Source organism: Pelmatolapia mariae, linkage group LG15 (genome assembly GCF_036321145.2).
Source record: "Pelmatolapia mariae isolate MD_Pm_ZW linkage group LG15, Pm_UMD_F_2, whole genome shotgun sequence".
In the NCBI taxonomy this organism is placed as follows: Eukaryota; Metazoa; Chordata; class Actinopteri; order Cichliformes; family Cichlidae; genus Pelmatolapia; species Pelmatolapia mariae.
This window is the reverse complement of record NC_086240.1, coordinates 21,882,619-21,898,023: the sequence shown is the minus strand read 5'-3', so window position 1 is coordinate 21,898,023 and position 15,405 is coordinate 21,882,619. Positions and strand designations below refer to the sequence as shown.

At 41.0% G+C, this 15,405-nt stretch overlaps 1 protein-coding gene across 2 annotated transcripts in view; it reads right to left on the bottom strand.

Annotated features, from left to right (window-relative positions):
- Positions 1–15,405, bottom strand: part of fam184ab (family with sequence similarity 184 member Ab) — a 196,148-nt gene that overhangs the window by 24,893 nt on the left and 155,850 nt on the right. For both annotated transcript variants that reach the window (XM_063494619.1, XM_063494620.1), the window contains exons 17-18: positions 5,486–5,670; positions 1,144–1,290 (exon numbers count right to left, since the gene is read on the bottom strand). In XM_063494619.1, coding sequence (XP_063350689.1) covers positions 1,144–1,290; positions 5,486–5,670 — 332 coding nt within the window. The remainder of the gene's footprint in view (positions 1–1,143; positions 1,291–5,485; positions 5,671–15,405) is intronic.

The window sequence follows — 15,405 nt, the reverse complement described above, 5'->3', positions numbered from 1 at the left end:
GTATACGTAAAGGATTCAATATATTCGTGATTTACAGTTTGGAAGTGTTTTTTTGGATGTTTGAAATAGTACATTTGATGGAGTTGACATGTCATGATTTTTTTGTAAAAGTTTGTTTGTGTAGTTGGACTTCAGCCTTAAACTCCAGGTAGGATACCGGTGACACTGGATATATATAGAAGGTTTCTATTTTTGGACTGAACAGCTCACGTACAGTGATGTTTAGATGAAGAGAGCAGACTTTACATTTACTGTCTGTGTGAAGAAGACGTGCTGACGTTGCAGGCAGCACAGATCCATTGCTATATGACAGTTTCATTAATTTAGAATCAGCTGTCTCATACTTCCAAGGCAGGTCTGGGCGTTGTTCCTTAATTAAATTGATTCCATATACAGATGTGAGAGTGTGGATAAAGGCACATTACAGCTTCTACACGTGTAATCCGGAGCGCTATACTGTGCTGGCGTTTGTGTTTCTATTTTGTCAGCCTTTGATTCGTGGATTATCATTTCTTTTTGCGATCTGTTTGTGTTTTGGAGACTGAATACATTATTTCCAGATGACTGCAGCACAGGTAAATATTGCAGGTGCACCCATTGCTTGAAGCTTGCAGTAAATCTCTCATGGTGCCGCCGCTTACGGCTAGGCAGTTTCGTTACGCACTGTTGTGCTCAGCGCAGTGATTTAAAATTTATGACACGCACAATGTGATTGGCTGGGAAGAAAATAACTCGTTGTCTTGCACTTTATACTCCATTCCATCTGGCCAAAAAGGAATAAAGGAAGTCTATGCTTTAAGTGTCTCATTATGAAGTAGTGACTGCACTGCATGAACAAACAGGAAACCCACATTTTTTTTAAAGACTCCCCAAATGTGAAAAAAGAGCATTTGTCTAAAAAAACAAAGTTAAATCTGTAGAAGAGATCTGACTGTTGCCTCTACTGTTATTTTCCCCAGAGACACCCAGTCTGTTTATTAGGATATAGTGGGATATACCTTAATGCTCGCACTTGACCCTGGCAACACGGAATGACATCATCTACGATGAATAGGCTGACCTGCACTCAGAATCTGTTAAATGTTACTCGTCTGCAGCTGTACAGCTGTTTAAAGGCATATAGTTTTTAAAATGTGTACATACAGTATCTGAAGGGCGGAGATCTTGTCTTTGAGCAGTTCCTGGGCTTTGTTGAAATCTGACAGCATGTTCTGCGTCTCCCTGCTGTGGACGGCGCTCAGCTCGGCAAGCTCCCGCTCGTGTCTCTTTGTCAGCTCCTGCTCATGAGCCCTGAGGAACGAGAAGAAGAGTCAGCCGACAATTTGAAATAGCATTTAAGATTTTTTTGCATGCAGTGTCCAACTCACTAAAATACTGCCATCACACCAAATGTGAGATGAAGTTTTCACACTGCCTTCTTACACACAGAGTCTATGCAATGAGACAAACTGACACAAATTTGCACCGGGCGATGTGAACGGAGCCAAATCTGCATTTGTACTATTTAAAATATAAAACCCATCAGCCGGGATTCTCCCGAAGCTACAGACAATCAGAAATGAAGGACAATCTTGCTGATGCCATTAAGGAGCAGCTGGAGCTGTTTCAGCTTTGCAGGACTTTCTGGTAACTTCTGAAATTATTTTGCCTTAACTTAATTCCCACTATCAGTTGTGTTCCTTGGATTGGATTTTAATAGAGAGTATTTTCTGGTGTATAAAAAATTTGCCAGTAGTAGAAACAGCAAAGAGTGAATCAACAGTCGACCTTTGAATCATACGAGCCAACCATGTTGGCTCTTATGATCCTATTGCCACAGTAGAGGTTCAAGACAAGTTTAGCTGTTTGCTGGCAGACATAGGATGTAGATAAGTGCACTTGTGGTTTTCTTGTCTCTCAGTATTGATAACTTGGGTTTGCACTGGCTATGTTTAGTGTCCGGGTGGGATGTGCCAGAGATGCTGTGGCTCGAGAGTGCTAACCACTGGCCCACCATCACCATAGACATCAAATAACCATGACCTAAATAGGAGGAATAGGAGGACTCTGTCAATGCTGACTGGGTGGCAGGTGTTAAACTCATACACTGTTCTGGTTTCTGGTCTGCAGGGATACAGCACATTGAGGAAGTAACTGTCTCTTCCTGTTTTTGTAGGGTTTTTTTTGGCATATTTGTCACACTTACATGTCTCAGATCATCAAACAAGTCTTAATATTAGACAAAGATAACCCGAGCAAACAGAGATTTTCTTTGATGATCTGAAGGATGAAAGCGTGCCAAGAAGGGTAGAGTACAGATACTTTTTAAATGGTATTATAGATGCTTAGTCTCACCAACGGTGATGAAAAACACAGAGTTACTTGCAATATTTTAGCTCCGTCTAACGTTATTCAGCTTTTTGACTCAAACCCAACCCAAATATCAGATCGGTGCGCCCCTACAGCACCTCAGAGCTGTTACCAATTAAAAAAATCATGATAATGACCGAAAAAAACAATTGCATTATATCACACTGTTCACTTTTAATTAACAAAAATATTAAGTATATCCCATGTGTCACATCACATCATGTTTCACTTTGCTTGATCACAATTTAAGCTCTGGGATAAAGTGCTGTATGCTGTAACTCGGAGGTAATAGATTTATTTTTACTCTTTAATATGTGAGGTTGCACTTTAAGACTTAATCAGGTCCTGCAGACGCTCTCTCTCGCTTTATATTTTTCTCCCAGGACGGGCAAAACATAATGGATTGTTCCACGCTGGAAATGTTAGTGAGATAAGAAAATCCAGAGACGGATGCACGGAATGAATTCCTAGAACATAATTTCATGACAAACACATAATTAATTTAAAATCATAATGAAACTGACATGTATGAATATTTAATAAAAATACTGCAAAACATGTGCACAGCAATATTTGAAGACCTGGACAAGGGGCAGGATGATAAAAGATGATAATGAAATGAGGGGAATAAAAAAACAAAACAAAACGAGTTGATGAAAGCGAGGAGGACGATGGAGGGAGAAACATGGATGCCCGTCTGCCTCTCATTCTGACTGGGCCAACTCTCCCTGAGGGGCGCACGTCTTATCTCCCGCTCTCTGCTTCCTCTTTATTTATTTATCAGTCTATTTTTATCCCCGTGACCAGGATTCAGACGGGGCGTTACGTAACAGGAGAAGAAATGTGCTGCGCATGGGTCTGACAGCAGAGAGCGATGACGTGCATATATAAAGGCAAGCGGCACACAAATTAACAGATAATAATAATGCACCACGGGCGCACTTAAAAATACAGTGTGATGGATGCTAATGAGTAGCCGGACCACATTACTCATATAGCACTTTAAAAATTCATGCCATGCTGCAGGGACAACACGATTATAGCCCACATTTTGCATTACCCAAAATAATCTTCATGTCTTCTAATCAATGGGCTCCTGACACTGGTCGAGAGACAGAGGCAGACTAAAGAGACGGATTTGCTTCTTTTGGGCTTTTCTTTCCTCCCTTTCATCTTTTGGTGTATTTTCATCACTCAGGCTCGGACAGAGAGGGATTGCAGAAACTATCGTCATCCAAATATAATAAGAGAATTCAAATTCAGACACATGTGCCGATGACAGGCCCACTGCGGGCGCTTTTGTGTGTTCTAGGCGACAGCGAGTACACGCCAAAGCTATCCTGAAATGTCACTGACAGTGTGGTGCTAATGTTTTTAAAGGAATAGTGTGACATTTTCGGGAAGGCAGCTTTTCTTTTTTTTTTTGCTTTAAATGCCACGTTCAGCATCATTTCAGATGTTTTTTTTTTGCATGGATTAAAGAAATAAGATGTGACGTCTGTAGTTTTTTCCCCAAGACACAAACTGTTTAATGTTGCTGTTTACTGCTCTGAGCTAAAAGTCTAGATCAGCATTTTAGGAAATATGCTTATTTACTTCTTTAATATGAATATTAGGACATTCTATTGCTTACTTATGAAGTTGAAAATTGCAGTTAGTTCAGATTAGCATGAAGCAAGGAGAAACAGCTAGCTTGGCTTTTCCCAGACTTGAATAACACAAAAACTGGTATTGCCCTCAAATAAAGCAGATTTAACCAAAAGATGTATGCATTACGAAATGCGTAGAATGTGAAAACACATCATAACAGAAAACATTAAAGGGCAGGATGGCGGGTAAGGTCTAACCTGGACATTTCTCTGTCCAGCATGTTCTCCCTGTAATTGGAGGGTTTCCTGTGTGTTCTAACTTTCTGTCACAGAGCAAAACCAAAGATGTTAGGTCAGGATCGAGCCACACACGCCTAGAGACCAGCTGCCAACCACAAGTCGATAGGAAAGCATAGACTTGTTGATCATGTCACAAAGAGGTATACTGTGCTGGACCAAAATCCTTCTTGTGATTGCACTAGTCACTACCAGAGTTTCATGAATGATTTCAACTCATCTGCAAACACTTGTTAAGCGAAATTTTGAAACATGTCAGTTGCAGTGGAAAGGTCTAAGTTTTTCTTCGAAGGTGAACCTAACTTTCTGCTAGTAGTTGGCATCCATGCTAACCACCAGTAACCACAGCAGACAGCTAATGACCAAATCAACTGCAAGGAGGTTTTTGAAGCAGAACTGTCTTTGTGATTGATTTCACATTACAACATCCAGCAAACACTCGACTGGTCTCTAGGTCTGTGCGTCTGAGGTATGTTATATGTGGGTGTATTAATGAATGTGCCTGAAGTGGTTTGAGTACTAAGAAAGACTAGAAAACCACAATATGAATAAATGCCACCCCACATAACATAAATGTCAAGCTTCTAAGACTGATTATGAATATTGTGAACACATGCCAGCTTTGCTTTCACGCTCAGCTCTGCAGATTGTGCTTCAACCAAAACCTAAATTCCTCATTTTTAAAAGTCAAACTCAAAATTGATTCAACAGAAAATTCTAAATGGAATCTGAACCATGCACTGTAACTGCTTACTGCCAAAAACGGACACAAAAAGAAAGAAAAATAAGGCACTCAAACAACCATCGCTCTGAATTCCCGAGGAAAAATATTCAGCAGTTTGGTTGCTAGGTTACAGTAAAGGATAAGCTTCACTGTGAAGATGCAGTTTTGTTTTTTTCTTTTCTGTGTTTTTGAGAGATTTGGACGTGCATGTGTGTGAGAACTGTTCGAAGTGCAAGTTTAACGATTCATTCTTCAGCCACACAGAAACATGATATGACAAAAGAAAAAGAGGCATATTCAGAGGAGATCAGTCACAAAGGTAAAGAGGATTAAGCAGTCTAATGTAAATGCAGCAAACAGTAACTTAATGTTGACAAAAAGAAAACAATGTTTAGTTAGACTCTGGAGCGGTAGACGAAACCAATTTGCTGTGAACGTGTTGAGAAAACGTGTTTTTCCTTCCTGTGAAGTAAAGTTTGACCGCAGGTTTTCACTTCAGTGCTACACAATGAACACTGAGTCATACCGGATCTGCTGATTGGCTTCACTGCGGATCTTCAGCACCTCCTTGCCCTTCAGCTCCAGCTCTTTAGTCAGGGTGCTGATGTTCTCGTTGAGCGTGTGGATTTGGTGGTCCAGCTGAGCGATGTGGTTCTTCCTCCTCGTCACCTCCTCCTGCAACTCGGAGATCCGGCCCAACAGCTCGCGTTCCTGTGAAAAGAGAAACAATAAAAATCAGCACTGAAGAGATGAAGGACATAAAGGTTTAGCTATAAGGCTTGTAATGTTGATTTTAAAGCTTATCTGTATGGTAGAATATTTTGTAAACTAAACTTTAGAATTTTTTAAAGTTGGTTATTTCGAACATGTTTAACACCTTGGGAATATTTTTTAAATCCACCATTAGGGTGAAACTTTCCAGATGAATAGGTGAATGCTGAACACAGCTGAATGAACAAAAATGGCTTTACCATGATGAAGCAATCATCCATCAATGCACACAACGCAGATAGCAACAAAGCCTCTTAATGAATATACTGAACAGCATTTTATCTTAAGTCCTAAATTTACGCAGGACTTTAAATAATCTGGCTTATGTGTCTTGATTCAATTGTCAAAACCCTTTTCAATGTGTCCATAATTTCACATCCTTAAGAAGCTTATAGAGCCGAATTACAGCTTTTATCAAAAACTGAATATACGTTTTGACATAAGTCTGTTGTATTTACTGTATTTTCTCAAAAAGCAACAGAGACTATTTATCTCAAAAACAGAAGACTTGCACCATCTTGTATCAGAGGCCGGTTTGGTATTTCTCACAAACTGTTTAAACCTTCTGTTTGCAGACAAAAGTTGGCTTAAAGGGAGAGAAGCTGTTTATTTCGAAAGGTTGCAGCACTATAAGATTAATAGGGGTTATTTTGAAGTGGGAATCGCACAAAGCCACTTTCGCAGAGTTCAGGAAAAAAACAGAGGTGGAAAGGAGCATATTAGGTCCTCTTTAAGTAAATTTACTTGTTTCCTCAGGTAAATTCACTGCATGATACTGTTAAGGCAGTAGTAAGCTGTGACCCCTCTTAAAATAGATCAGAAATAAATGTTAGATTGCCAAATTCTTTATTTGAACAACAAGCAGCACACCAGTGCCAAAAGTATTCGCTCAGCTTTCCCACACATATGAACTTGACTAAAATCCCATTCTTAATGTTCTTAACCATTTGCAGCTATGACAGCTCCAACTCTTCTGGGAAGGCTTTCCAGAAAGTTTAAGAATGACCAATCTTTTAGAAGTGCATTTATGAGATCAGATGCTGATGTTGACTGATAGTAAATGGTAAATGGACTGGTTCTTATATAGCGCTTTTCTACTCTGAGTAACCAAAGCGCTTTATACAACTTGGTGATTCACCACACCCATTCGTTTTCTAAGTTTTTTAGTGCTATCTAACTAACATTCATACATACACATTCACACTCCGATGGCTGCATCGGAGAGCAACCTGGGGTTGTATCTTGCCCAAGGATATTTGGCATGCAGACTGGGATTGAACCACCAACCTTCCAGTTAGTAGGTGACCAGCTCTACTACCTGAGCTGCACAAAGTTGCGAGCATGAAGTTGTACAAAGTTTCTTGGTAGCTGAAGTATAAACAGTTCCTTTAACTGGAACTAAAGGGCAGAGCAAAACTCCTGAAAAACAAGCCCAGACCATAAACCCCCTCCGCCAAACTTTACACAGATTTTCCATTGCCCTTCCAATTATTTGGGCTCAGGACACAACTTAACACTTCCTGTAACTCTTTCAAATTAAAAGCCTTAGTGTTTCTTCTTAACACAGCTTTGCAGGCATATACAACAAACACTGGAGAGGACTGTTCCTTTAGCTTACACATTATAGGCAGCCCTTTTTTGGTCACATTGTCCACAGAGACATCTAAATCCTCCACTGGTTTTCATTTAAGAATACACAGCGATTTCCAACTGTGCCACAATAAGCTGAGTCAGTGTGAGGTTCTTATTTTGTCAACTTACTTGCATTTTGCAGCCAGTGTACTTGGGGAAAGTAGGCCAGTACAATGATCTATTAGTTCTTTTGGGCCATAACAGTTTGTTTTTGACTGATGAAAGAAACTTAATAAAATCAACTTAATAAAACTTAATAAAATCCTGTAGAGAACTCAAGCTGTCGAACCAGGTAATTTAACTGACGAGTATGACAAAAACAAGATTTCAGTCATTATGGGAGAGACGAGATTCATCCGAGCTCTGAAAATACAACAGTGCTGTAAACTACTGAATGACTTCATGTAAACATGACCAACAACTGAAATTACTCACGACCGCCTGCCAAGCTGCTCTTTTCTTCTGAGCTCCACACTGACACAAGAAGCAGCTCGATTCTGCCGCATTTTGAAAGTGAGAAAATGAGCAAGTGATTTTCCCAGCAGGGGTGCGGTGAACGACGCGTAGGTTCAACCAAACAGTGGCATAAAAAAAACAACAACAACAAAAAAAAAACAACGCAGCCTGTCTGCATTTACGAGTCCATTATTGGAACATGTGACTCACAGCTTCGCAAACTTTAAGAAATATTCCACTTTCTGTTGTTTGTTAATAGGGAGCTTAAATTTCTTTTATATACAGTGCATGAACTGAGGGGGTGCATTGAGGTCTGGTATAAGATAGAAAAGGATTATTTTGAATAGTGCATAGCTACTCTGATAAAGTCATAAGGTCAGTTACTGCGATTTATCCTCTTTGTAGTTTTGGATATTCCTTGTTTCCCAGGTGTTTCCACTCCTCTGATTAGTCCTCATTGGTCTCATTGGTGTTTGTTCTTAGAACTTTGGCATCTCATCTAATAAAAGGTTGATTTTAAAGATTACAAAAAAGTTTATTTGTCATCATGGAGCACTTTGTGTTGACTGATGAGGAGAAAAAGTGAGCTGAATCCATTTTCAGAGGAGCCTGAAACACTGAAAGAGATCTGAAACCTTTCTCAAGTCATTGTCATTAACATACTCAACTCTGAAATTCCTGGGAGGTGAAATGGGCCTCACGTGCCAAACATTTCATTACGTTTGGTGACTTAAATGAAGAAGCAAGATGTGATCTGAAGACTCTCAGTTGAGTGCCACTTAACTCCATCAGAATTAGATTAAACACTGTCACGTTATTGTCTACTAATGATTCCTCTCCCTGTGAAAAATCTAATTTAACTTGGCACTATAACAATTTGCGCCAAGGACTGCGTTCACATATCCAGAAGCCATAATCTTGTATAATAGCTTCATATTCACAAACTACTGTTTCTATTTGCGTCTACATCTGCATTTTCACTTAATGTAATTGGCTGTTTTTTGTTTAATGTCCATAAACCTTCAGCACAATCAAGCACAATGGTGATGGGCCAGATGAGTCTTTAATCACCAATTTACTCATTTTACTCTTCATCTCATCCAAATCTTGGCTGGCGTTGGAGCAGGAGATGAAGGGAAATTAGGAAAGAAAGCTGGCAGAATTAAAGAAAGAAACAAAGGCTAATTGGAAGAGCATTTATCGAATGATATGGGACATTATAACTTAATATACTCTTTCAATTACAGCAGATATCAGCCTTTGATTTCACAACTGCGGAAGACGAGATAAAATTCCCAGTGTTGGGCTTGTTTGGGGGAGAGATTTATTTACTTTTGCATCTTGTCTGAGTTGATCTATCCTCTTTTTTTTGTCTGCGTATCTGCTGTCTCTCTCTTTATAATCTCATTTTATCCTCTCTTTCAAACACCTCAGATATAATATGTGAACAGCGCCGTAAAGGAGAATATGAGAACGCTTTGTCATTCTCTGTTTTGCCTAGTTCTTCTTCTTTTCCTTAAAAAAATAAACTTTTCAAATAATAATCAAAAAGGACATTTGTTACCAAGAGCTTGGTTCGCATTGCCGGCAATAAGTCGGACTCGTTCCCGGTGGGTGATGGGCTCCGCCAGGGCTGCCCTTTGTCACTGATTCTGTTCATAAATTTTATGGACAGGATTTCTAGGCGCAGCCAAGTGGTGGAGGGCTTTCATAGACAGAATCTCATCTCTGCTTTTCGCGGATGATGTGGTTCTGTTGGCTTCATCAGGTGAAGGCCTCCAGATCGCACTGGAACGGTTCGCAGCTGAGTGTGAAGCAGCGGGAATGAGGATCAGCACCTCCAAATCTGAGGCCATGGTTCTCAGCCGGAAAAGGGTGGAGTGCCCACTCCGGGTCGGGGATGAGTTCCTGCCCCAAGTGGAGGAGTTCAAGTATCTTGGGGTCTTGTTCGCGAGTGATGGGAGAAGGGAGCCGGAGATCGACAGATGGATTGGTGCTGCGGCTGCAGTGATGCGGACGCTGCACCGGTCCGTCATGGTGAAGAGAGAGCTGAGTGTAAAAGCGAAGCTCTCAATTTACCGGTCGATCTACGTCCCTACCCTCACCTATGGCCACGAGCTGTGGGTAGTGACCGAAAGAACGAGATCGCGGATACAAGCAGCGGAAATTAGCTTCCTCCGAAGGATGGCTGGCCTCTCCCTTAGAGATAGGGTGAGAAGTTCAGCCATCCGGGAGGGGCTCAGAGTAGAGCCGCTGCTCCTCCACATCGAAAGGAGCCAGCTGAGGTGGCTCGGGCATCTGACAAGGATGCCTCCTGGGCGCCTCCTGGGTGAGGTGTTCCAGGCATGTCCCACCGGGAGGAGCCCCCGGGGCAGACCCAGGACACGCTGGAGAGATTATATCTCTCGGCTGGCCTGGAAACGCCTTGGTGTTCCCCCGGATAAGCTGGAGGAGGTGGCTGGGGAGAGGGAGGTCTGGGCTTCTCTGCTTAGGCTGCTGCCCCCGCGACCTGGCCTCAGATAAAGCGGAAGAAGATGGATGGATGGATGGATGGATGGATGGACATTTGTTACCCTGAGTTCTACAGTAAATTAGGGTGTGATTTCCTGAGCTACTTTATTTTTCAATGGGTATTAGTAGTTAGAGAATGAAATCCCATGAACTTGAACTGCTGCCATGAATACATATTTTTATTCTCAGGGGAACAATGCTGTGCCCCAGTTTCTAAACAGTGTGTGAGTTATTTGTTTTGTTATTCCTTTAAATGTGCTTTTTTGTTAGTTTTGAGTTCTTTACTGTCTTATTCATAAGTGTATCTGTGAATTTTAACAGTAAAGCCTTCACTTTTAATATCTCCTTTCAGTGGGACAAAGGTGTTTCATACTGTTGCTGTAAAATATGCTGGCTTTCATCATGTTTATCCAGGGCTGGACTGCCAACACTAATATGGGAAATATGCCACTTTTCTGCCCGTCACAATCTCAGTTAATCATTTCATATCAAATTCTACCAAACTGTTAAGAACACATTGCTCCAAAAACCATTGTTATGTGAGGGCTGTGTGCAGGCAGGAATGGTGGACCCAAAGTGCAGACGCTCGGAGGCAAAAGGTGAACTCAAAACAGCTTTAATGCTGAACTCAAAAAAAGGTAACAAAACTGAGACTCCAAAGAAACTCAGGCAAGCAGACAGAACACACAGCATAGTAAACGGTAGATCACAACACGGACACAGAGAAACACAGGGCTTAAATACACAAAGGGAGCAATCAGGGAATGAGTAACAGGAGGGAAACACAGCTGGGTCAAATCAGGCCTGAGGAGACAAAGAAAGCAAAACCAGATATATTAACATAAGACATGGACTTTCAAAGAAAAACAGGAAACATAACACAGACTGAACTTACAGACACAGACTCACAGGCAGGCACTACAACAGAGGGAACAGAGACGTGGGACCAGGGCAGACACAGACACTGACTGGACATGGGGAAATAGCAACTAAGGATTACACAGAGACATAAACCATAAGACAGAACTCAAAGAAACCAAAGACTAGAAATGATAAACAATATAATAAACTCAAAACCCTGGGTCAACGACCCAGGCATCCTAACAACCATGGCTCCATGAGAACAGAACCAAAGTGGGGAGAACAATGATACGAGCGATAAAAGCAAACAACGGTTCTCTGAAGATGCTTTAAATCTAACAATGAGGACGAAAACAAATGTTCTCATGTGTGCTAGAGCATCATCATGAACGCAACAATACAATCAAAGTGGACCGGAATAGTTATTAAAAGTCAAGAGATACTGATGACGGGGTAATTCTTCAGACAAGACTGTTAGATCAAACATGATAAATATCTAGACAAGGATAGATGACACTGTGTACACAAAGACCTGCACACACCTCTGCACTCCATCAGCCTCTCCCTCCCCATCTGTTAAGTAATTGGAGGTACAAAAGCATTATTTAACACAGCGCGACGCCCGTCTGCCACTGAGCTCCTCCGCTCTATTGACTCAACTCAGGAAGTTTCAGTTTATGTTCCATTAATGCTTCAGCACAGTAAACAAGGAATTATTGTAAACACAGACTCCCACTGATGTTGAATTTAAATGTAAAACAAAATGTTTAAAGGGAGACTTTTAACATTATTAAATCATTAGCAAAATAATAACCAAGACCTACAGCATGGACAGAAATGTCCATTACTAAAGCCCCATTCAAGCAGGCCCAGAGAACCCCTAGCAACCAACAGTAACCCAGTCACCAGAGAAAAGTGTGTTATTTCCTGACAGGTTGGTGAGTGGTGGAAGTCGATATCTTCCATGGAAATTATGGATCTACTAGTAACTAAAGCTGGTTCTTTCCAACTGACTTTACATGGTTAACAGGTAGCAACAGCTTGCTAACTGGTCAAAGAATAGACATTCATGTTAGACTAAATGGTGTTTCTACACTGGCCATTGATATCAATGAATGAGACAGTGTGGATTTGAGAGGTCAGTAAGACTAAAAATCCAAGTCTTCTACTATTACTGGAAAGCTGTTATTTAAAAATATATATATAAACATGTTTATCACATTTATCTGCATGCACAGGGTCACTGAGTGCTGCTTGGTGAGCATGCATTTAAAAGCCTCTATACCATGAAAACATACTTGTGTGGCTCGATGCTCCCGCGGTAATCAAGACTCTGGGTTTAAATCTGATGATTGTTTAAAGAGTTTGCAGAGGTGATGAAGAGGAAGAGAAGGTCTTTCTCTTTTCAAAGACCTGTAATAATGGCTTTTTACTTTTTTCTTGTTAAACAGTTACCAATGTAAATTAGATTATTATCCTACTACTATGTAGGAAAGTATGAATGTCAGACTTTGTGTCTAATTGTGATTTATATTCAGGAATGGGCATTCTCTGGCATTATTAATTTCATTGCTCAGTTCATCTGCAAAACATCATATTATACAAAGCATTTATACCATGCCACTGGCAATAAGAACAAAAACACTAGAGAGATGACTTGCAGGGAGTTGGTAACGCATTCGACATAAAACAAGAAAAATATCAAGAAAAAAATGGGCCAACAAATATTTATTTGCCCCCTGTGGATCCAACTTTCCATTCAATGAAACTCGTCCATTGGGAGTTCCCTCAGGAAAAGAAAATATTGAGCAGCTATGTACATCGCTTTGTGAGCAGCAAATCAACTTCTTCATCTGAGCGCGTAACTTGGATGTCATTATGGATCTCAGCGGACCAAATAATAAATAAATAAATCTTCAGATGCAAGAAAAAAGGCAGAACACAGTTATGTAGAAATCTATGAGAAACTGACCCTTGTCTCCTGTAATCCATGACATCAGAAAACATGCTACTTTTTCAGTCATTCATTTTGAATCTTTTTAAATAAAATATGATGATAATTTTGCAAATCATGGTCCACATTGTGGTCAAAAACAAGAATAAAGGAGGGTTTGCTTTACCTCATAGCTGACTGCTAGCTGACCACCCCTCGCTTGTCACATTCAGTTTCAAATTACCAGAGTGAAAACAGTTTGAGGCTTTACGACAGATCCTCACTAACAGGTTGATGATGTCACAGTGGCTGTGTTGACTGAACATGTAGTTACATTTCTTGGGAGGTGCGTGTCAGGTTAGATGGGAGGTTACGGCGTACAGTCAGGTCCATAAATATTGGGACATCGACACAATTCTAACATTTTTGGCTCTATACACCACCACAATGGATTCCAAATGAAACGAACAAGACATGCTTTAACTGCAGAGTGTCAGCTTTTATTTGAGGGTATTTACATCCAAATCAGGTGAACGGTGTAGGAATTACAACAGTTTGCATATGTGCCTCCCACTTCTTGAGGGACCAAAAGTAATGGGACAGAATAAGAACCATAAATCAAACATTCATTTTTTAATGCTTGGTTGCAAATCCTTTACAGTCAATCACAGCCTGAAGTCTGGAACACATAGACATCACCAGACGCCGGGTTTCATCCCTGGTGATGCTCTGCCAGGCCTCTACTGCAACAGTCTTCAGTTCCTGCTTGTTCTTGGGGCATTTTCCCTTCAGTTTTGTCTTCAGCAAGTGAAATACATGCTCAATCGGATTCAGGTCAGGTAATTGACTTGGCCATTGCAAAACAGTCCACTTCTTTCCCTTCAAAAACTCTTTGGTTGCTTTTGCAGTATGCTTTGGGTTGTTGTCCACCTGCACTGTGAAGCGCCGTCCAATGAGTTTTGAAGCATTTGTCTGAATATGAGCAGATAATATTGCCCGAAACACTTCAGAATTCATTGTGCTGCTTTTGTCAGCAGTCACATCATCAATAAATACAAGAGAACCAGTTCCACTGGCAGCCATACATGCCCACGCCATGACACTTCCACCCCAATGCTTCACTGATGAGGTGGTATGCTTAGGATCATGAGCAGTTCCTTTCCTTCTCCATACTCTTCTCTTCCCATCACTCTGGTACAAGTTGATGTTGGTCTCATCTGTCCATAGGATGTTGTTCCAGAACTGCGACGGCTTTTTCAGATGTCATTTGGCAAACTCTAATCTGGCCTGCCTGTTTTTGGGGCTCACCAAAGCTTTACATCTTGTGGTGAACCCTCTGTATTCACACTGGTGGAGTCTTCTCTTGATTGTTGACTCTGACGCACATACACCTGCCTCCTGGAGAGTGTTCTTGATCTGGCCAACTGTTGTGAAGGGTGTTTTCTTCACCAGGGAAAGGATTCTTTGGTCATCCACCACAGTTGTGTCCCGTGGTCTTCCTAGTTTTTTGGTGTTGCTGAGCTCACCAGTGCGTTCCTTCTTTTTGGGAATGTTCTAAACAGTTGTTTTGGCCACGCCTGATGTTTTTGCAATCTCTCTGATGGGTTTGTTTTGTTTTTTTCAGCCTAATGATGGCTTGCTTCACTGGTAGTGACAGCTCTTTGGATCTCATCCTGGCAGTTGACAGCAACAGGTTCAAAAAGCAAACAGCACACTTGAAATGAACTCTGGACCTTTTATTTGTTCATTGTAATTGGGGTAATGAGGGAATAACACACACCTGGCCATGGAACAGCTGAGAAGCCAATTGTCCCATTACTTTTGGTCCCTTAAGAAGTGTGAGGCACATATACAAACTGTCATAATTCCTATACTGTTCACCTGATTTGGATGTAAATACCCTCAAATAAAAGCTGACAGTCTGCAGTTAAAGCACATCTTGTTCGTTTCATTTGGAATCCATTGTGGTTGTGTATAGAGCCAAAAATGTTAGAATTGTGTCGATGTCCCAATATTTATGGACCTGACTGTAGGTATAAGAGGGGGTTCCGCTAATCTCTGAAGTCATGCCGTACATTTCCAGCTGAAGCATAATTCAAACATCACTGCTTGACTGGCAGGTAGTTGAGACTGTAACGTGTGCCTATTAGCTTTAATTGCCCTCCTGTTCTCTTTGTGACTAAAGAGGGAGTAAAGGTGGGGTGTGTGCACATGTGGATTTAGGGGGTGCATAGTGGCAGTATTAAAGAGAAGCAGCTGCGTGTCTCTGCTAGAACATCTGT